Source organism: Anomalospiza imberbis, chromosome 7 (genome assembly GCF_031753505.1).
Source record: "Anomalospiza imberbis isolate Cuckoo-Finch-1a 21T00152 chromosome 7, ASM3175350v1, whole genome shotgun sequence".
NCBI lineage: Eukaryota > Metazoa > Chordata > Aves > Passeriformes > Viduidae > Anomalospiza > Anomalospiza imberbis.
In genome coordinates, this window is record NC_089687.1 from 22,877,582 (window position 1) to 22,900,728 (window position 23,147).

General features: G+C 43.9%; 2 protein-coding genes across 2 annotated transcripts in view; one reads left to right on the forward strand and one right to left on the reverse strand.

The window, feature by feature from the left end:
• Window positions 1–1,705, reverse strand: part of PDE11A (phosphodiesterase 11A) — a 107,488-nt gene extending 105,783 nt beyond the window's left edge. The window contains exon 1 of the mRNA XM_068195983.1: window positions 766–1,705. Within this exon, the coding sequence (XP_068052084.1) occupies window positions 766–1,572 (807 nt within the window). The 5' untranslated portion in view covers window positions 1,573–1,705. The remainder of the gene's footprint in view (window positions 1–765) is intronic.
• Window positions 1,706–7,741: 6,036 nt separating this feature from the next.
• RBM45 (RNA binding motif protein 45) lies at window positions 7,742–20,403 on the forward strand. The gene is made up of 10 exons (XM_068195986.1): window positions 7,742–8,106; window positions 9,384–9,506; window positions 9,632–9,758; window positions 11,433–11,543; window positions 11,888–12,067; window positions 12,927–13,056; window positions 14,278–14,374; window positions 14,733–14,899; window positions 16,273–16,469; window positions 20,072–20,403. Exons 1-9 carry the CDS (start codon window positions 7,828–7,830, stop codon window positions 16,463–16,465), a joined length of 1,407 nt encoding a protein of 468 aa, XP_068052087.1. The 5' UTR covers window positions 7,742–7,827; the 3' UTR covers window positions 16,466–16,469; window positions 20,072–20,403.
• The last annotated feature ends 2,744 nt before the right edge of the window (window positions 20,404–23,147 follow it).

Sequence of the window (23,147 nt, forward strand, 5' to 3'; positions counted from 1 at the left end):
TCTCAAGAACCTTCAATTCCTGATAGTGTCTTGCACAAATAAATACTAGACCACCCGAAAGAGAGGCTAATTTCAAGCCAGGAAACTGAAGGCTGTGCTCTACATTGACACATTGACACATTCGGGCAAAGGCTCGTCTGTCCCCACTGAAGCCAGGGGTCAATGTCTACCTTGAAGCCAGAACTACATTTTCACAATTTACACTGAAGCCACTAAAGAAGTAAAAGGTGGGGAAAGTCTTTGCTGGAGAATAACAAGACACGGGCTGTATCACTGCTAGGAGTGCTTTTGAAAACACATACCATTTGGGCTGAGTGGGCATATGCAAAGGTGAAAATAAATGCTCTTTTAAAAGCAATGAGATTTTTTCAGCAGCGGAGAGTCAGGGAACATTGAGACAGAAATTTAAGAACACCATCACTGGGACTGTCACGAGCATTTTTTTAAAAAACTTTTCTTCAGCCGGTTCCAAAACATGCTTTAGAAACACATGAAGCGCTTATCGCTCCTGCGAAATCCAGACCACCGCTGTGCCATTGTAGCGCCCCTTTAGCCCCATCGGCCACCCAGGCGGGGCTTCCCCTCCCGCTTTCCCCGGCGTCCCCCCGGCACTCGCCCCGCGCCCACCGCGGCACTCCCGGCCGGGCCACCCCGGGCGAGGCTGCGGCGGGAGGGCCGCCCGGGGGGAGGCAGGGCCGGCCCATGGGGGGCTCCTCGGTCCGCGCCTCCGCCGCCGCGGGCCGGGGGAGCCTCCCCGGCTCCTACCTGGTAGGCGTCGGGAATGTTCACCGTCTCTCCGTGCTCCGCCACGTAGCCGATGATGCCCTTGCCCCAGGGCACCTGCACCTCGTTGCTGTCCTCGGTGGAGCCGCAGGGCAGCAGCGGGGTGCCGGCGTGCACGTCGAAGAACTTGGACACCAGGGTCTTCTTGCCGGCGGAGGTCCCCTCCACGAGGAAGAGGGATCCCCGGTCCGCGTCCACCATGAGGCAGACGAAGATGAGGATCTTGTAGCTGAGGCTGGTGAGGTCCAGGTCATTGGAGATGTCCTTGACCAGTTCCAGGAAGAACTGGCGCTCGTTGTGCTCCTTGAGGTAGCGCTTGTAGTCCAGGGCGGTGGGGGGGTACTGGGGCAGGCTGACGCGGGACTCCAGCAGGGCGCTGAGGATGTGGGCGGTGGTGGGGGGCAAGGAGCTGGCCTTCCGCAGCAGCGCCCGCCGCCGCACGCTGCTCAGCGGCTCCTGCGCCCGGGCGTGCACATGCTCGTCGTAGGTGAGGTTAACGTGGATAGCTTTGGAGCGGGCGAAGCTCTTCCGCAGCTCCTTCTGGGACGCTCGGCGCTGCAGCCCCCCGGGGCCGGGACCGCCGGGGCCGCCCGCGCTCCCCCAGCTGCTGCCGGGGCCGTCGCTGCTCCGCCGCTCCTCCGAAGGGCCGCCAGCGGGGGCGGCGGGGACGGCAGGCGCTTTAGGGAGCGAGTTCTTCCTCTGCAGCCACTTCTCCACCAGCTCCGGGTGCCTCTCTAGGAAACTTTCCACCGCCGCCACGTCGAGGCCGGCATCGCCGGCGGCTGCCATGGTGCCGGCGGCGGGGGCGGCTCAGGCCGCGGGAGCTCCCGCTCTGGCCATGCCCCGCCGCCGCCACGTGCTGCTGCTGCCGCCCCGACGGCCGCCCCGGGGCACGGGGGATGCCGGCAGCCCCGGCGAGGGGCCGCTTCTGCCCCTTGCCCGGGCTCCTCAACGGCGCGCCTTCTTCTCGTCTTCTGCTTTCCCCCGCGACCTCCTTTTCCTGCCCACCACTCTTTATTATTATTAGTAGTAGTATTTGTAGCTTTATAGGTATTTTTTTGTGCTTCCCGGTTTCAGCCTTTCTCCAGCGCTGACCTCGGTTCACGGTTCTGGGCCGCTCCCCTGCTGAGTCGGGCAGGCGGTGCCGCCGCACCTCTGGAGATGCTCCGGGAGCGCTCGGGCAAACCTCTTCTGCCAAGTGCTGTCAGTGCTGGCGGCGGCTCCTGCGTAAGCCAGCCGGCAGACCACTGAGAAGGAGGGAGGGGAGGACGCGTGAGCCGAGCGGGGGGGCAGGCGGGGAGGAGGGAGGGCTGGCGGGAGCGCTGGCAAACCCCGCTGCGGGGGGGGGCACTGCCGCCCGACTGGCAGCAGCCGCCTCGGCAGGGCGGGCGGGGCGCGCAGCGTTCCCCGGCGGGAGGACCCCCGGCAGCGGTGGGCTGTGCTAGGGAGTTTCATTCAACAACATCGGTGGGGGAAAGGAGGGGCCTTTTGTCTGTGATGCTCGTTCGGGGGAGAGGCAGCGGGAGGTAATGGGAGCGCTCCCGTTAAGGAGCTCTCATTTATCCTATTGTCTGAGCTGCTTCAGTACTTCAGGTGACAAGCAGAAAAACTGAGCCCTTCCAAGAATCCTGAGTGAATTCCGTTTCTTGAATCACTGAGTTGATTTGCGGATAGCCTCACCCGTACGGAGCCCCGACTCTGCCCGGCGCGCACGGCTCCCGCGGGGTGTGAGGGGCACAGCGGGCTCTGCCCGCCCAGAGCCACCCGGGGCTTCCTGCCGCAAGCCGCTGCTCCCCGGGGCGGTTCGGTGGGAGCGGGCGCGCCCAGGCTCTCCTGGGTGTCCGCTCGGGCATCACCGGCTGCCAGACGGAAACCGACCGTATCCACCGGCAGACGGACAAGGGTTATTTTTATGCGCACGTGGAGCACTTTTGATTGCCATATCAATGCCTACGCATAAGCGATTGAAAAAACAAGTCATGGATCTTAACACGTGAAAATGTTTTTCATGCGCTCACCAAACACTGAATGAAGGCGTCTTCAGAAATTCATGAATGGGAGCTCGGGTGGCTGGGAAAACATACGGGCAAATCTTCAACCAAACGAGATTCCGACCTGCCGGGGACCCTGTCCCTGCAGCTGCCCCTTACGGCGCGGGGTGCGGGCAGTGCTTGCAAGGAGAGGGAGCACTTTTGGGACACGAGTCGATAGCGCAGGCTGGTGCGTGGGTGTCAGAAGGAGAGGAAGGGCTACGTGTGTGTCCCGGAGGACCGCCGCGTCTCCCGCGGCAGTAGGGGTGACCCTCAGGGGCTCCGTGTAGATGCTTCGGCTTGAGCAGCTCGAAGGCAGCTTACGAAGCTATAGACAAAGGATTTCGGCCCCCAGTGCCGGTGCCCGCGCCCTTGGAGGCTGAGCAGCAGTTCCCTCGCCGCCGCGGGTCTCGGGCCGCTGTGGCGGCAGGGCGCCGTGCTTGCCCCCGCTCTCGGCGGGGTTTCGTACAGCTCTCGGACTCTCCCCGGCGCGCAGGGATGCTGCCGCAGGAGGACGGGCGCTCCATTGAGAAACCCCGCCGCCGCCCGCACACATCGGCCATAGGGCAGCGGGGGCGGCGCGCAGGCGCGCGGGCAGCCGGGGCGGGGGCGCAGCCCCGGCGGCAGCCCCGGCAGCAGCCCCCGGCGCTCGGGGGGCGGAGGAGGGAGCCGGGAGCCAGCCGGGCCCTGGGCGGTGCGCGGCGGCGGGGAAAGGTCGCTCCCGGCCACCGCACCGTGCCCCGCCCGACTTGCGGAGGGCGCCCGGCTGCAGAACCCGCGGCGAGTGTGCTGCAGGGCGAGGGGACGGAAAGCGGGGAGGTCGGAGGACACGCTCTAGGGATTCGTCCCCGAGCTGCTCGCACCTCTAAAGAAGCCGACCTCTTTCCATGCAGGTAGCTTGGCTATGACGAGGCAGCGCATCTCGGCGAGGGCAAGGCTCTGAGAGCGTTTCCGAGCGCGCTGCCGGAGCTGTGACGCAAAGGGGTTTCACAGACGGCGGCGGGCGCAGCCCCTCAGGCTGAGCCGCCGCTGTCACAGCGCCGGTGGCGGCCGCGCCCCCGGTGTCCCCGAGACCCCCGGGGCTGCCCCGAGCCCGAACTGCATTTGCGGTTTTGCAGCGCTGGCACAAACACTCCACTTGCACAAAGAAATCGCGTGAACTGCTGGAGGCCAGCCGGGCGCTTACCCCCAGCTCTCAAGCGAGGAACTTGGGTGCGAAATAATTGTATGCAGATAATTTTTACCGTTTTACCGTGGTAAGGTTTGGTTTGAGCACGCAAACCAGTGTTTACTACACAATGGCTACTATGTAGCAGTTCTGTATGTAAACACTTAAAGCAATTTAGTGTTTCTGTAAGCCTAGGTATAAACTAGGTCCTGGGATTCTATGCATAGGATTTGACTGCATCAGAAATTTGCATATTGACAATCTCTCAAATAGCAGTCAAGACTGAAGAAAGTAAAACTGTAGTTGTCTCCATTGCATGGAATACACAGTGAAAACTTTACTGTAACAGTTGAATTGTAAAGAACTGTGAAACCTGAAATCGTCGTAGAGATGAAATGTGACAAAGATGATCACACTGGTTTGACTGTTCTGTAACTTGCACAGGCTTTGGACATGCTGTAAAACCTGGATAAAACCTGGTTCAGAAGCCTGGCCTGGTGTGCATTGATGGATGTTAGGAGAAAACTAAGGTCTCTGTTCTGTCTGCAGGGTAAGTTAAAGAAGCACAAGGTACTCTGGGCTACAGCCTCATGTGTTGGCTTGAGGTAGATTAGTTTCAGCCTTTTGTGGGAGGACAAAAATAGAAAAATGGATTTTGTCAATGCCATGGTATTGTGCCACTAATGTAATTTTATAGATATGCTGCAGTGAGATACAAGCATCTTACATCTGATGCATCTGAGGTATGATGCACTTTTTGTCAGCAGGGATGCACAATGCCAACTCAGACAGCAGTGCAGGCTTTAGTCAGTTGCACCTGGTTTCCTTGGGTACACATGCAGAAATGCTCTAAGATGCCCTAAAAAAATCAGAAGGAGAAATGTCAGTGCATTTCTCAGGTGCAGTGTGTTTTCTCTGTGTAAGGCACTGGAATAGCACTCCTCAAAATGCAATTGGGAAAACCACTTGAGAAAATCTGGTAATTTGGGAGGACACTTTATTACTCTAAACAGTCTGAAAGAGGGAAGCAGTCCAGTAGAATCTAGGAGGATGGGAGCATAAATGATGTCTAATATAAAATGCACAAGGTATACTTTGTCTTTGTGTCACTTTAATAAGTAAAATATAAATCCTTTTTGCATCATGGAGAGTTGCAGTTCTTTGTATCATTTAATATACAACTACTTACTCCTTCTAAACTATGTGAATATCTTTGCAATTCCAATATCCAGAAGATCCAAATTTATTTTCATATAGTTTTTTAAAAATGAACATGAGATTGACATTGAATTCCACAAGGCTGTGTTCCATTGAAAAGCATTAGAAAGAGGGTTGTCAATAGTCAGTTCCTGGAATCTCTTGACAGAAGTTGAAAAACCATTACTGTTTCCTTCCAAACCTGCTAAAACCTGTCTTTTTCAACAGAAACCTGCTCTTGTACTGAAGACTACTGCAATGACATGTTCACATTTCTCTTCTGTCCTTCAGAACTGACTCTTCCCATTGTCTAAAGTTAATTTAGATGTCCTTTGTTAACTTTCTTTTCAAAACTTGTACTAACATCTGTATGATTTGTTCACTACAATTTTACTGGGAAAACATAGTTACTATATGCTGATGATGTATTGAAGGAAATTCCAGTATAAAGTGAATGTCACAAAACGTTTCCTAGAAATCATAGGGGAAAAAAAGCCACACAATTCTAAAGTACTTTAGTAACTAGAAAAAAAACCCCAAACCACAGGACACAGGACTGTGTATGTAATTAATAGCTTGATTCAATTAATATAATTTACATTCAAGTAATATAAACAAAACGATGAAACCCACACAGAATATTTTTTCTTTTGTATGTTTCACTGTTTTTCAAGAATTTCTCTGTGAAAAGCACAAGAAAAAACAAGTCGTAGTGTACTAGTAGGGGACGATATTTAGTCAAGCAAAACAACTGCAGCACACCACGATGCCAGTAGGGGGTAGTGACCGGCAAACAAAATCTAAAAGCTTTCCAGAATCAGAAATTAAAATCTGCCCATTGGCACTACAGTGTTCTGGGAAAGCTATAAACCTTGTGACCTGGTGTACTGAGTATTGGAAATTGTACCAATATTTTAATACAGGGAATGAGAGTTTTTGTTTCTGTGAAACGAGTTCAAATTCATCAGCAGTACTGCAAAGTCGACAGTTGTGATAGTAAATCCTTGTAAGGCTATCATACCTCTAAAGAAGAAGCTTTTTAATGTATGTCCCCTCCAACACTTCACCTTACTTATGTCACCTCTTAGTTTTGCCTTTATTTTTGTTTGGATCTGAGTGAGAAAATCCTGCAGCTTGTCCTGTCAGACAGCCAAATAAACTCCAAAGATTTAATCCTGTCTTGCACTTTCCATCTTTTCCAACAGTGTGGCACTGATAATACTCCTGAATAGAGAATGTTACTTTCTTCAACACAGCCCGTTTAGATCTATGGAAAAAGAACCAAATGTTACCACATCCTTCTACTTGACAACTGCATCTGCTTATGTGAAAGAGAGGGGGGATTTCTGCATATTTAATTTGCTTGTGAAAAACAGCAGGCAGAATGCGCGCTGCCTGTCCTCCATCCGTCTTTGCAGGCACCGCAGAGCCACGCGGTGCGTGTGCAGTGCGGGAGCGGTGCGGTGTACAGTGCGATGTACAGTGCGGTGTGTGTGCGGTGTGTGGTGCAATGCACAGTGCGGTGCGTGTGAGGTATACAGTGCAGTGTGTGTGCGGTATGTGTGCGGTGTGTGTGCAGTGTACAGTGCGGTGTACAGTGCGGTGTGTGTGCAGTGTGTGTGCAGTGTACAGTGCGGTGTGTGTGCGGTGTGTGTGCAGTGTGTGTGCGGTGTACAGTGCGGTGTGTGTGCAGTGTACAGTGCAGTGTGTGTGCAGTGTACAGTGCGGTGTACAGTGCAGTGTACAGTGCGGTGTGTGTGCAGTGTACAGTGCGGTGTGTGTGCAGTGTGTGTGCGGTGTACAGTGCGGTGTGTGTGCGGTGTACAGTGCAGTGTGTGTGCAGTGTACAGTGCGGTGTACAGTGCAGTGTACAGTGCGGTGTACAGTGCGGTGTGTGTGCGGTGTACAGTGCGGTGTGTGTGCAGTGTGTGTGCAGTGTGTGTGCGGTGTGTGTGCAGTGTACAGTGCGGTGTACAGTGCAGTGTGTGTGCGGTGTACAGTGCGGTGTGTGTGCGGTGTACAGTGCAGTGTGTGTGCAGTGTACAGTGCGGTGTACAGTGCAGTGTACAGTGCGGTGTACAGTGCGGTGTGTGTGCGGTGTACAGTGCGGTGTGTGTGCAGTGTGTGTGCGGTGTACAGTGCGGTGTGTGTGCAGTGTGTGTGCAGTGTGTGTGCGGTGTGTGTGCAGTGTACAGTGCGGTGTACAGTGCAGTGTGTGTGCGGTGCGCGGTGCGGTGCATGTGCGGTGTACAGTGCGGTGTAGGTGCGGTGTACAGTGCGGTGTACAGTGCGGTGTGGGTGCGGTGTATGTGCGGTGTACAGTGCGGTGTACAGTGCGGTGCGCGGTGCGGTGCATGTGCGGTGTACAGTGCGGTGCGGTGTGTGTGCAGTGCGGTGTGGGTGCGGTGTGTGTGCGGTGTATGCGGTGTACAGTGCGGTGTGTGTGCGGTGTATGCGGTGTACAGTGCGGTGTGGGTGCGGTGTATGCGGTGGGGTGCGGTGTGGGTGCGGGGCGGCGGAAGCGACGGCGGTCGGGACGGCGGAAGGGGCGGCGGAAGGGGCGGGCGCGCTGGATCCGCGGCGGAAAAGGAGCTGCTGCACTTCCCTGCCGTACCCCGGGAGAAGCCTGCAGTACTCAGCAGCCCCGCCATGGAGGAGAGCAGCGGCATCCGCCTCTCGGCCGAGTGCCTGGACGAGCCGCCCAACAGCCGCGTCTTCGTGGTACTGGGCAAGGACACCGGCGAGGCGCTGATCCGGGAGCGCTTCTCGCCCTTCGGGGACATCCAGAACATCTGGCTCCTGCGGGACAGGCGAACCAACGAGTCCCGCGGCATCGCCTTCATCAAGTTCGCCCGCAGCTCGCAGGCCTGCCGGGCCATGGAGGAGATGCACGGCCGCAGCCTGCTCCCCGACAGCAAGCCCATCAAGGTGCGGCCGGGGGGCTCGGAGGGCGGGCCGGGCCGGGCCGGGCCGGGCCGGGCCGGGCCGGGCGGGGGCAGCGGGAGCCGCGGGCGGGGCGCAGGCCCGGGGAGCGGCCGCCTCGCCGGCCTTGCCTGGCCGTGTTGCCGGGGCGGGCCCGGCCCCTCCCGGGCACATCCACCGCGGCTGTCGTGAGGCCTGGCCGCTCCCCGAGATCCCGCGGGTGGCCTGAGCTGGAGCAGGCCTGCGCGAAATGCCGCACCCGGAAGTGAGGGGGCGTTTGTGACAAAGGTTCTTTTGTGTATTTCAAGTGTTGTAAGCAAAATAGTTGCGAATAAATAGAGCTGGTTTTGCTAGTAGGTTTTATATTGGTTTTGTAGCTTGTGAACCCTTTTCAAGACTTTTTTTTTTTTCAATGTATGGAACTGTTCTGCCAGCTTTCCGCTTCCTGATTTGCTTTCCTATTCACCAAGTACTAAGAAAGTATGAATGTCTTTGAAGACTGAAGGACGATGCCATGTGTTTCACTTTACAATTGAGTCAGTGAAATCTTTTCTGAGAGCTTGCCATCAAAAAACAAAATATCTGAGTTGTATTCCTCACACCCTTGTATGGCTGCTAGCAAAATAAATTAAGAGCTCTGTGACATCAATTGTTACTTTTGCATAGCAGGATTGCTTCGAGAGTCTTTCTTACTTGGTTGTTTTGGTTTTGTTTCTTTGTTTTTTGTTTGTGATTTACTTGGGCTTTTTTTCTTGGTTGTCTTCTGGTGTGCACTTCGGAGATGAAATTTATTTCAATAACTAAAAAAGATTTTAAGAGTAACAGATATGAGAAACTATGATCCTTCACAGAGCAGTAGAGCTGTAAACTTTGGCCCGGCTGAGCAGTGAACTGCAGTCGCCCAGTTTTATTAAGCTGCCAGGCTTTCTTGCTTGCTTGCTTATCTGTTTCTACTATTGCTGTACTAGGCCTGTTACAATAATGCATTCTTTGCTACCTGACATGTCACCGGTGATGTTGACAGTGCTGTTGAATCAGCAGTGGTATTTCTCATCATTCCTCATTATCCTCAGTAAGGAACTTCTCTGGCCCCTGTCCTGTTTGGGATTTATTGTATTTGTAGGTCTTTTATCACAGGTGGTCACAGGTGTTCTTTTCTCTCCATGCTAAGGCAGCTTATGTGAACAATAAATACAAAGACAGTTGAACTATTTCTCTTACTTGCTGGTATGTGTCTTAGACCCTTTTGCCAGTAATTGGTATCTATGTAATTATTTCATTAGGTATTCATTGCACAGTCAAGAGCTTCTGGAAGCCACCGAGACCTTGAAGATGAGGAGCTTACAAGAATCTTTGTTATGATACCAAAAACCTACACGGAGGAGGATCTGCGGGAGAAGTTTAAGGTTCTGATTCGCTGTTTGTTGTTATTTTAAAATGCCTTTTTCTAAATTTATTAGAAGGGCATAGCACATGGAACTTTTCATGGTTTTCAAATATTGGAAATTAATATGTTTTTTAATTGTTCTAGATGTATGGAGACATTGAATACTGCAGCATTATTAAAAACAAGACTACTGGAGAAAGTAAAGGTTTGGGCTATGTCAGGTACCTGAAACCATCGCAAGCTGCCCGAGCAATTGAAGAGTGTGATCGAAGTAAGAATCCAAGTGAATTCTTTAAAGGTGTTTTTGCAATAAGTGTATCATCATAATATACCTTTAATTTTTAGTTTTGTTTGCAGGTGAATTATTCATGATGCAGAAACATGTTGAGACAAAGTTTTCTTGCAAATAAATAATAGCATTGTTCACATTCATTGAGAACAATCACCTGATTATGTTTTTTCAGGACCAAACTGCAAGCAGGATCAGTGAGAAGAGTTTGGAAATAGACACAGAGTCCATTTTATGCATTATTATTGGCCTGCAGTGTAGGCTTCATACACAGGAAAATATTTAATTTGTCCTTGCAAATAGGCAGTTTTAATCAAATGTATTTGATACAAAATTAATTATTATATAAAATATATTTTATGATACATAAGGACTCTGTTGTGATCACATTTATTTAAGAACAAATTCATGCTAACTGAAATGAGGGGAAGAGTGCTTGTTTTTGTTTAGTGTCACGATTTATCTGTTACAGAGTGAAAGACTTTGTATGCTTTATTTATTGCCAGCCACTTGGTGAGGCACTGGGACAGGTTGCCCACAGTAGTTGTGGATATTCCATCCCTGGAAGTGTTCCAGGCCAGTTGGATAGTGCTCTGAGCAACCTAGTGTAGTGGAAGGTGGCCCTGCCCAAGGCAGGGGATGGAACTCGGTGATCTCTAAGTTTCCTTCCAACCCAAACCATTCTGTGATTCTATAATTTGTCACTTATGCTCTAGTACCAAAAGGTAATGAATATGAGTGAGGCTGGTGGCAAGATGTCAGGGGCTGGAAGCACAAGACTTTGGAGGCGAGGCAGAGGGAATTGGCTTTGCTCTTCCAGGAGAAGAAAGGTTTTCCCAAAAGCCTAACAGCTGTCTTCCAGTCCTACCTCCTGTTCAGTGTTGCTTAATCACAAATAAACAGCTTGGGGTGTGGGTGTGGTTGGTTGTTGTTCTGATTTTTTTATGGCTTTCTTAGGTTTTTTTTTTTCCTCAGTAATGTGTGTGGTGGTTCTGTGTAAGTGGTTCTACAGAAATTACATTTGTGCATAGGAATATGAGCCTGAGATTACTTAGCAGTCAAATTGTATTTCGTTTTTGCTGTGAGATTAAAATGAAATTAGTTGGATAGCTTGAGCATAATACCTCTTTCTTTCATAAAAGCAAAACCTAGATCAGTGTGAAACATCCATAAACTACTGTTTTAGCACAGAAGTTCAGGTGATGGCTTCTGGAGCATCTCAGAATCCTGCTAAGTATCACAGAATGGTTGAAGTTGGAAGGGACCTCTGGAGGTCATCTTGCTCAACCACTTGGCTCAAGCAGGGTCACCTGGGTACTGGTGGCCCAGGACCATGTCCAGGTGGCTTTTGAATATCCCCATGTGTGGAGACTCCATCACCTTTCTGGGCAACCTGTGCCAGTGCTCAGTTACTCTCATGGCAGTTGGCCTCTGTCATGCCTAACTTGTTAGTAGGAGTAATTCCATTTGAAAACTGTTAACTTTCACAAAATTATTTGGACAGACTTCAAGAATTATAATTTAGTTATTCCTCTAAAGCCAGTACTTATTGGGTTTTCTGAATAATATGTTTCTAAATATGGAACTTGAAGACTGTGAGCCTGGTCAGATAACTGAGATGTGCTGAGGTGTTGTGTGTGTGGTTGTTTCTTTCAGGCTACAGGGCCATTTTGGCTGAACCTAAAAATAAGTCATCTGAGACTTTTGAACACGATTATTACAGTAATACCATGAGGCCAGAACTAAGAGGAAATACGCTTCCATTTTGTAAGTCACAGCTTTTTACACGAAAAATGATTTGTAGTCTCCAGTATGGTCACTAAGTAATAATGTGGTTTGGAGGAAGGGAAGCTGACGGAGGTCAGCTTAGGTCAACGCTTAAATAGCAGATTGGATATTGAAGTTAGAAACTAGCCGGGCATTTAGTCTCTCTACTTTTATGGATTGCTTTGCTCTGCTTGGCCAATTATTTTGTGACCTGCACTGGTGAAATCAACATGTGACCTCTAGTATATAATTGACTTGGATTACTTTTAAAAGTCAAATGTAACATATGCATGAAATGAAGGCATGCAAGTATGATGACTCAGATTATTTTGTTGATTCTTGAGGTATGCAACCAGAATTTTGTAGCTTTGAAAAAGCTGAGACCCGGATTCAAGAACCAGTCTCCAAGCGCCTGTCGGTGATATCTCGGCTCCCCTTTATTCAAGAGCAGCTGTTCGCCCTCTTCGATTTAGTTCCAGGTCTGGAGTATTGTGATGTTCAGAGAGACCCTCATACTAATAGTGGTAAGTAAAAGTACAAAAGGGTTTTGTCTTTTTTCTCTGAAGGGAATCCCTTGTACTTAAGTAATTTGCACTGTAAAATACAGTACACTTGCTGGAAACAAGCAGTGGTTGCTGCTATCACTGCATACACCCAAAAATTCAGTTTTGTTTGAACTCCTGTTTACACATAGCTCTTAAGGGCTTGTATCTTCACTTTCAGATAACAAAAACTCAAGGATGGAATCAAAGTCATGATAAGTGGGTTTTATTCAAATTAGTAGTTTGAGGCAGAATAAATGAAGAAGTTTCAGAAATTATTAGACATTAAAGTAAAATATTCTCTAAACAGATCTTTGGAATTTTTCATTCGGAAATATATGTGCGTGTAGAAGTTGACATGGGTAAATGGGGATTAAATAATTCCAAAATGGATCATATTTTCTATTGAAAGATTGTTTGGTTTCAGTCTTGTTTTTCTGCTACTGAGACAAGTATGGAAGTGGTCTCTTCTCCAAGAAACTTGAAATTTTAATGATTCAGAAAGTTACATTTTAACTTTACAGTTCTTGAAATTCACTATTGATGGGATAATTGCATTTTGTTACTAGTTCTGGAGTAGTGAGGAAGATGTGTTTTCACTTTTATGGTTTTACTTCCAGTTTTTCAAGCTAGCATTAATACAGCTCATCCGTCACTAGTAAATTTCACTGAAGCTTCCTTTACAAATAAAAGTGAAGCAATAATGATGTGTACTAAAAAGACTTAAGAATTTTATGTTGTCCATGGCTGATTTGCAGCTTGAATGTATTGCTTATGTGAGTGTAGTTTGTTCTGAGGATTTACCTGTTTCCTGCTGACACTATGTGCACTGTGCTTGCAGGGTATGCCGTGATTCAGTACAGCACGGCTGCCTCAGCAATATATGCCAAGTACAAACTACATGGGTTTGAGTATCCTCCTGGAAATCGACTAACTGTCATTTTCCTAGAAGATGGGAATGATAGCTCAGAGTAAGTACAATTTACGAAGTTGTAAGTTATGTTCTGGAGAGCAAAATATAAAATAAACACATTTTTAACGTAAGACATAATGTCAGTATCACTGTGAGCTTGTGCCCTACTTGCCAATAGTATTTTCTGAAACTGTTTGGTTTGGGGTTTTCTTCTTGAATAGTTTAGAATAAGCCTTTTGAAACTTGGTAATCTTGGTAGGTAAAGAAAATATTAAAATACATATTCTTAAGATACTATGGAAAAATCTAGGATTTGGCAAGAATCTGTCAATGTATGTGTAACATGTAACAAGGCTGGAATGTAGTTTTGATGAGGTTTATGAATTAGAATCAGAGTTATGTAATTCATATCTTGGTTGTATTTGCAGTAGTGTAAGTAGTAGTTTTGTGAAGCACATATGTAGAGTAAAACTTCTGGGTGCCGAGGATCTGATATTGGCACAGTCTGGGGAATTCTCAGGTGTTTGACCATCTCTGACTTCTTCCTGTGTTTTGAATGTCCAGTACAATTTGGAGCAGCTAAAGTACTCTCCTGCAGGGAGTGTTTTGCCTTAGTTTCATCCTAAAGGAGTCTAGTTCATGTCAGATCTGGAGATGAAGACAGTAAGGAGGGACAGTGGAGAGATGCACTTCAGAAGTGCGTGGCTGATCTGAACTAAAACCAATGTTCTTTGCAACCTTCATTCTTCACTAATTCCTACGTGGTCTTACAATACAGGCTGCGTATCTATGCAAAAAGAGCAATTGCCTTTTCTTACTCTGCAACAGAACAAAGAAAAATCACTGAAAATGAGAGCTGAATGTAAGCTTTCTATGGTAATATTTTGATCTCTGAACTGAATCTCTGTGTTCTTTACCAAAACAGGTGAATTTTTTTTTGTCTGTTTTGCTTTTTAGGCATTCCTCACAAAATGTAGTGGGCTCTTGTAGAGATAATTTAATCTTTTTTTCCCCCCTCGAGTCTTAAAAACACCAAAGAGTATTTTTGTGTAAGTGGTAATGAATTAATGTTTTCAGTGAGTTGCAGCTAGCATGCAAGGCTTTCAGATCACTCCATAGGCTGTCACGAAAGCCTGTCTTGATTTTCATTATCTACGTGACATTACAGATTTCTAGAGATACTCTGATGTATATTAGAGCTTACTTTTTCTTGCTAAATTTAAGATTAGTGTAACTTAGCTCTTTCTTTAAAATAGTTTAATATCACTTCTGCTTGCAGCCTTATCAGGAAAATGGCAACACAGCTGGTGACAGCGCAGGTATCGTCAGCGCTGCGCAGTAACAGCGCGATGGTTCAGCAGTACAGGACGCCTCCTGTAAGTTCCAGTCATGGATGCTGTTGGTATTCTTCTGAATTGCTGTAAGAAACTTCACATATGCCAATAAAGAGCACTGCTCGCTTGCTTCTGCAAACTGTTTTACGTGCTGCATTTTTAAGACGTACCTCTGGTTGGTTGGTGCATTTTTATTCCCTGGAACGGTGGCTGACCTTACTTGAATTTATTGTCCAATTTAATGAGATAAGTAAATAAAGTAATGAAGATTAGAACTCACAGGGCCGATTTATGTCCTGTAATGGAACAAAAATGGTAAGAAAGGTAAAATTACTTCCTCTGCCCCCCCACCACCAAGTATAAGTTCAACTTATACTTGCATTTTTTTCCCTTGTTTCAGCAAGCATTTGGAGGAACTTCTGGCCCACAGTTGCTGCAGCCCCAAACAGATGCCATACTTCCACCACCCAAAAAAAAGGTTCCACCTGACACTTCTGTGAAGGAAAGGCTTTTCATACTTTTTCATCCTCATCCTTTACCTGTAAATGTACTGGAGGATGTGTTCTGGTAAGACTCTGTTTACAAATAAGTGTTCCCTAACAAAAAGGAAACAAACTGAAATATTGAAAGTAAATATTGAAAATAAAAAAGAGGGCCTTAAAACCCTTTCCAGAAAAGGCAGTGCACAGTGACTGAAGTCATAAATGAACAGTAGGTGACAGTTACTTTTTGAAAGAAGTGTGTAATGGGGTTCACGTTGAAGCATATCTGCAGCATCATCAGTATAGCAGCTTTATTATAAATTTACTTAATCTGAAGTAAAATGTCTAGTCTTCTAATGTAGATTTTTAACAAATAAATTTCTGACTTCCAGTTACTATCTCCTAATTAATTTTGCATGTTTTCTTTTACTTATTTTTGTAAGGCATTTAACTATTACGATAAATTTCCACAGCAACCTAGGGAGAACAAGTGCAGGGTGTTGGTTTTTTTTCCTGATACACAATAATGGCTTGCATCCTACTAACACTATTTCAACTGTTCTTTCTATCTCCTTGTGTGGAGCAAAGACTTGAGATAATTTATGCCATCTTTAAAAAAATCTGTAATTAGCAGTTCTCCAGTCTTTTATGTTATTAATTTGTAGTATACTCTTGAAAAAAGAGACATTTCCCTTTTCTAATAGCTTGAATTTGCAATAAATCTTCAGAAAGCCAAAATGTTTTAAAAGATTCAGGAGAGGAAAACATTTTACGTGAAAGTCAAAGTTGTACCTATATGATACAGTGGATTTTCTTAATCAGATGCTGGAGGAGGAAAAGGCTATGGACCTAAGTCTTGACACTTCAGTATAACTTCAGTAAGAAGCAAGCAGACTATTTAAAAAAAAAAATTATTTAAGGATCTTTGTAAGAATCTCCTAAAAATAGAAAAAAAAAATCTCAATTTTTCCTTGAAGCTGCAGTGCTTGCTTTCTTAGTCATTTCAGTGAGACCTTTTCAAAGATAAATCACACTAAGCAAGTTCATTTAACTGAGATGCAGATTCAGCTTCTAAATTTTCTGCTGGCTTGGGTGTGTATGTCTTACTTTCGGTTGGTTTGGGGTTTTTTCTTGTTTTGTTTTTGTGGGGTGTTTTGAGTGCCATTTAGTGCCATTTAGTGTTTGGGGACTGCAGTATTGATCAGCTTTACATATTCTTTTAAATAAGACAGAAATCACTGATATTTGTGGTTCTGTTGTAATATTTCATAGAAAACATCTGTGAACTTCTGGTGTTCATTTGTACTTCTGCCCCTAATTCAAGAGAAGGGAATATACAAATTGGGAGCATAGATATAAAATACTGTTTTTGCAGTTAACAAATCACATGTGCTTCAGACTGGAAATGTTGCAGGAAAATCTGTAAATTACCTTTTCTTTTTTTCCCCCTGCCCCCAGTCGTTTTGGACAATTGATAAGTGTTTATCTTGTGGCTGGAAAAAATGTGGGCTATGCAAAATTTGCAGACAGAGCAAGTGCCAGCGAGGCCATAACTGCATTACATGGCAAGATTGTGAATGGTGTGAGGCTGAAAGTGAGGTTGGCAGACTCACCTTCGGAGGAGCCCAACAAGCGCCAGAGAACTTACTGAGCAGGTGAGTACCCCCCACCCAGCCTGAGCTCTTACCCACCCTGGAGTCCAGCTACCTGAAATAGTGACAGGCAAAGATTTTGACGTTAGATAATACAAACATATAATGATAAACTCTAAATCTATTCTTAGCTAGCAAATTGAAATAGAATTTTTGATAGATCTGTGTGTGTATACACATACATATATGTTATATGGGTGTGTGTATGCTTATATATATATACACACGCGCACTTTATTTTATAAAAATCAATTTTTATAATTCGTGGGAAAAAATGAACCAGTTGATAAAAATCAATCTGGATGTTCATAGAAATATCACTTTTGTACTTGGAAGAATCAGTTGACATTGAAAAGAGTATGCAAAAATAAACAATGAAACAGACATAAGCTTGTGTGTGTCTTTTTTTCATTACTATCATATGCCCTCAGTGGCATTGGTTAAAGATGAAAAGTTGAGCCTTTGAAGGGCAGAGGAGTGACAGGGTAAGTTAAAATAGGATGGGGGGGACAGGTAAGATTGTCAGGTGAAACCAAAAGTTTGGGATATTTGGGTCATCTGTGTTCTCAGAAATCAGGTGTAGCTGAAGTATGTGATAGCAGAACCTGTGGTGCAGGAATTGAGATAGGTGTTTGAGAACTTTATTATTCTATGCTTATGGTCTGTGAAACATCACTCCTGGAGATGTTTTGTATCTTGCTGCTTTCAGAGACCAAAATTAAATTGTTTTAAAACATTGCTTTGCTTCAAGGTATATTGACTTTCATCACATTTTTGAATTATTTTTAATTTTTTTCAGCATTAGGACCATTGCCAAAGGAGAATATAGTGGGGGAGAAAAGCCTAAGCCCTTTTTTCTACAAAATAACTCTCAAATATTGCTATAGCTTCCAGATATTTCCAGTACCATACTGTCTTCCTAGGGGATACGAAGTTTTGATTTAACTAATTCAAAAAATAACACGACTGTCTTTGCATCAGTATTTTCTCTCTAAGCTTCACTCCTTGTACCTTTCTTTGTGTAGATGTTCTTTGTGACCCCAGAGTTGCAAAGACCAAAAAAGCTTTTGCCCAAAGTGTTCTTTTTCTCCTTTTCTTCTAAGAACGTCCATGTTGCTCTTTTGATAAGCAGCAGATACTAAACATGGCCTTAGTTTTTATACACAAGTTTTGTTTTAATAAGTTGGATTTCTGGACATTCTTTTTCTGCATGGAATTATAGCTAAAACTAAACTGAAACTTTTTTTAATCATCAGATTTGGTGAATGAAATTTCAAATAACTTGTACCCATGCTCTTATCTTTGTACAACATTTTGTTTTTAATGTGACTTTTGCTTTCAGCAATAAAAGCCCAGCCTCTGTGTCCCTACAGGAATAACTGTGATGTGAAGGGTGGTATAATACCAGGTCTGCCCTGTGTAATTTTTACTGGAGAAGTGTAAATGCAACATGCATCCAAAATTGGAAAAATTATTTATCCCCATTTTTTCATACACCAGGTTCTTGATTCCAAGTTTGTAGCAGGTTGTCTTGGCATCTGTCTCTTTTCAGGATAGAGAGACAGAATTACATGTTCATTTGTCCTTTAGTTGGTTTTTCAAATTCAAATGAAGTGGTACCTAAAAGGAAAGATTGCCTTTCAAAATGGCTTGCCCATCTAAGTGATTTTCCCACTGCCTGACTTTGCACTGAACTGACTGACAGCTTTGCAGTAATTTGGAAGCTTATATTTTGCTTTTAATTAAAGTGTTTAATTGTGCATGTGAAAAGAGAATGCTATTCTCCCTACCTCTGAAATAGTTGTGGAGTTTTTTTAAAATGTGAGAATACTAACTTTTTTCATTTTGAGTTTTAGCTGTAGGAAATAACCTTCCTAGCTAAAACTTCTGTGAGTTTTCACTTAAAGAAATCATTGCGTCTTAACAAAAAAATCCTTTCTAAAGTCCTGTTGTACTGCTTGTCTTTAGTCTCTAACAAGGTGACTGGATTTCTGAAATAGTCTTTTCTATACAAGGTTTTCTGATGAAAATTCATTATAAGACCTTTGAATTCTAGAATCTTTATGAAAATAAATGTCATTCAGTGTAATAATTAAGTAAAATATTTATTTCTTTAACACATTTGAAGTTTTGCCCCAACACCTTCTTATGCAAACAACCTTTTTTAAAATACAATTTACAAAATAGTACCTTAAAAAAGGTTTTATGGTAACAGTATGCTACTCATAATGCTTTTACAATGCAAACTTCTGACTATAAGAACTTTTGGTTACCTTGCAACAAATTTTATTAGGCAAATTGGAATACACATCTATTAATATTCTGAACTAATCCGCCTAATGAATTTTACAGGCTCTGGTCTCTTACAAGTCAATGAAAATTCAATTGTTTATGTGAATAGTTAAAAGTAGCAGAGAAAAGATGGAAATACAGACCAGTAGGGTTCTCTTCACTACTTTAAGTTCTAATGTAAGTTTTTTGGGGTGTGATGTCCCCTTTTATGCTAAGTAAGTATTAATGGGTGAAATAATCACTTCAAACTATCTTGCTTTAAATCAGTGTGGGCTTGAGAAGACAACTCCAGTGTCTACTTCTAGGCAGTTGCTAAAAGCAGACCTGTCTTAAAAATCTTGCTGACCAGCTTGTGCTCTTCACTCAGGGCTTTGTGTTACTTGGGGTATTTTGTGAAAAGCTCACTGCAGTGTCTGATGCCAGTTACACACACTGTGTCATTCAAAAATAGAAGAGGAAGGGATGAATTTGCTATCTGTCAGAAGAATGCATTGTGGCATTCAAGTTAACTTCTTCATTGCTACCTTGTAGTTCTGTTTAAATACCACCCCCACCACTGGAAAAACCACCCCAAACTACTAAACAAGAGACCCACAAGCAAAGAAAACAAAAACCCCAAACCCACCCAAAATGTCTTTCTAAAACTTTCAAAATAGTCCTTAGAAAGCAGAGTTTCTAATTAGTGTTGTGTTAGAAATGCCGGACACAGCTACGTGGAGCAAAATTCTGTGGCTTTTGATACTCTTTGCTGATTGACTTCATCCACAGCAAATAGATTCGTTGCATTTTTCCCCTGCTGAAAAAACTTGGGTGTTTTAAATAATTATTTAGTTACTAAGTTGGAAAAAAAAAAAATATTCTGTCGTAAAAAACTTGGTTATTTTTGTCTTTGGTTATTCTTGTCCGGAAGAAGTGCTGCATCACTGATTTCATTTGCATTCATTTTTTTGACTTAAACCTTTCCTTTAGTAAAATCCTGATGTTAATATGTGTGATGTTAATACTGCTCTGCAAAAATGTTTTTTAAAAGTAATTATATCATAGCTGTGATATACATAGAAAAAAAATAGCTCTATTTTGTATCAACAGTGTACTGCAGAAAAAATGCTGACTTTTACACACTGCTCAGAGTAAGAGGCACTTCTTTAAAAGTTAGAGAAGCATGCTTAAAACTTTAGTTAATTATCCTTCTAAAGATATTGAAAGCCTTATTTATATGCTGTTGTAATTATTATATTTTATAATACGTACTTTGAAATAAATTAGGTATATTGCTTTTTGATACTATTTTTGTACTTGTGTTTTTTCTACAGAAACTAAGTAATGACATGACCCTCAGCTAGCTGACTGACTGACTGAAAACGTGACTAGACATGGTTCCTGTGGACAGTGACAGCTTTTTTCAGTGACAACTTTTTTTTTGTTAATTGTTACTTAGTTGATCTCTCTATGATCCTTTTTATTTCTGATTATGCAGACATGGAGTTTTGAAAATGATGTAGGCATTAAAAACTGTAAACTGGTGGTTGTTCTTGTAATAGTATATAACCTTGTATTACAGAAATAGCTCTTGTTTTTACCTGAATCCTTCCTATAAGATGGAAATTACAATGATGGAGGAAATAAAGGAGCCAGCATTTTCTGACTTGAGTGGTTGATTGATAATGATTCAGATTCTGTTAAAATAGAAGACATCTCTCATGATCCAAATTGCATTGAAAAGTGAAGTACAGCAGTTAATTCAAAGAAAATGAAGCAATTTTAACAATGCTAGTAGGCATGATGGTATTAATCTAGATTTAAGAAAATAATTCAAAGTACATTCTTAATATTTTGTTGCTTTGGGCCATAATTATTAGTTCTGCTGTTTAGTGAAAGGAGCTCTGTCAGACTACCGAAACTTCTTATATTTATGCTTTCTTGGACCCTATCCTGAGGTCTTTTGGCTATAACTGCAGGGAAACTGTAGAGTCTAGGGCTGTGGGTTTGTTTTTATTAGTTTTGAGGGATTGGGGTATTTTGTTGTTTGTTTTTTTTTTTCCAGAAGCTTTCAATGCATATGTTCAAGTAAGAGTTGGACAAGTCAAGCTTTCATCAGGATGAAGGTGATTTTAGCACTGATGGAGAGTAAATGATGATAATTCAAATAAGTATGTGCACAGATAATTTTCAAATGCCATTACTTTTCCGTGTATTCCTGTATACTACTTGTTGAATTGGAAATATCCTGGTTATTAAAATATGACACACCGATAAAATTGAGGAATTCTACTTGTATGCACTCTAGAGAAGCATGCCTTTGGGTACTTCCTGCTTCCCAGCATCTCCCATATGGCCCCTTCATCAATTGGTTCAGAAGTTTAAATTCAAAGTAACAAACCATGTATTTAAAAAAAAAAAACAATTTTTAATTTTTTTAAAGAATATTAGAATTCAAATGCTCAAATGGGAGCAAGTTGCAGAGTAAAGGTTGCCTGAGAAACCTTTTCCTTCCCTGCATTCCAGTAGTACCTGTTAAAAAGCAGCTGTTTAAGACTCACCAGCAGCTCTTTTCCCCAAGTGCAGTTGTTTCATTCAGCATAAAGAACAGAATTGAGCAAGAGCTGCATGGGTTAACCAGGCTGTAAAATTCCCGCTTAATTGGGTGTAACTGTTAGAAAACAGTTAAAAAACAGATTTATGGTTGAGCCTGGAGAATTGGATTCTGCCTCTGACTTAAGCCCAAAGGTTGGTTGTAAAGAGGGTTGCCAGTTCTCTTGTATTCCCCTGCAAAAGTTCCAGTTTGGGTTTTCTGTTTGTTTATTTGGTTGGTTTTGTTTTGTTTTCCCATCCTTCATGGTAAATTTCAAGTAGCATTTGGGAATTTTCTGTATTTGCACAGGGAAAATAATTCTGACCAGGTTGCCATAAATCCCAAGCTCCAGAGCTGTCAGGCAGCACCTTTGCATCCTTAACTGTACAGTCAATGTGTGCCGTGACTCCAGTATTTTCAGAAAGCATCAGTCCTGTTCTGTGGACATGGAGAGACAGCACACTCTTACAGAGGGTCTGGCACATGCTGCAGTACCATGATGCTGTGGTGGATCTGCACAGTACCAGGTGAAACGCTGAGAATCCCTGTATAGGCAGCTGAAAAAAACCCAACTCATTTGTGTAGTAGAATTGGCCTCTTGATGAGTCTCCTGTGCCAAGATCCCCAGCTTAGTGGGGTGGATGCCTGTGTCTTTAGGGGGTATAAACATCCCCAGGAGGGTAAACACTCAAAAATTAAGTAACTGGTGGTGGTGGTTGGCCATCCAAGATGGGAAGGAAGAATCATGTTGGAATGGTCCTAATGGTTGCTTGAGGGAGCATTCAACACACACAGAAGATGTGAAGATACCCTTTACAGCTTGAAGTGATGTTACAAATTAGAACAGCGCCATTTTCTAGTTGTTCTCAGTCTTGTTTTTATTACTACGTGTCTCTGGGAATAGTGGGCTACTGCACTCCCTGAGCATGGAAAATCAGTGCTCTGTGTGCAGTCTTGCTTTGGGCTATGGAACTCCCTTCCCAGCTTGTTCAGTCAGGTCTGCAACTGAAGAAAATTGGGATGGAGCTCAAAAAAAACCCCTTTTTTCCACTTTCATTTCTAAGGGTTCAAGATACAGTTTGTAGAGTTTAGTTTTCAGGTGTCTCCCTTTTAGTCACTGCTGAATCAAGTGACTCACATGAAGTAATTTTTAGTATTTGGGTAAAGGTTTTTAGAATATACTTAGAATAAAATCTTTATTGCTCTCAGTGTATTTCCTGAAAACATTCATGTTCTATTCTTTGGCTAAGTAACAGTTTGTGTAAATACACTTTTGATTGGATATGATATCATCACTCCCTGTTTAATTGTTACATAGCACTGCTGGTAAGTGGCAAGCTGCTTTTCTAGGTCCTTTCATTGGTAAGTAAGAACTCAGTCTGCTGTGAGAATGAGCATTAGGTTCCCATACTGGAAAAAAACCTGTGTCACTCATAATTCCCTTTGATGCTGGTGAGTGAATTGACCAAAACTGTCTGAGGTTTCTGGTGTATTATTTTGCAGTATCAGTGCTTTAATGTTGATAAGTGGAAGTTAGCGTGCTTACCTGTAAGTGACTTAGATTTCAGCTGTGTTCATCAGCCATGGTTTCTGTTGGTGTTGAACATAACTTTTGTACCATTGAAAATGAGATAATTGAGATTTCACAAAAAAATGAGATTTCACAAATCACACTAAATTATGTCCAGTAGAAATCATTTTTTATAATGAAAATTAAGAAATAAATATTGATATAAGATTTTGATTTAATCTTCTTTAACAGTATACATCTGTCTGCTCCCATAGCTGAATTCTTTTTTTAGGATGTTTTCTTGAAA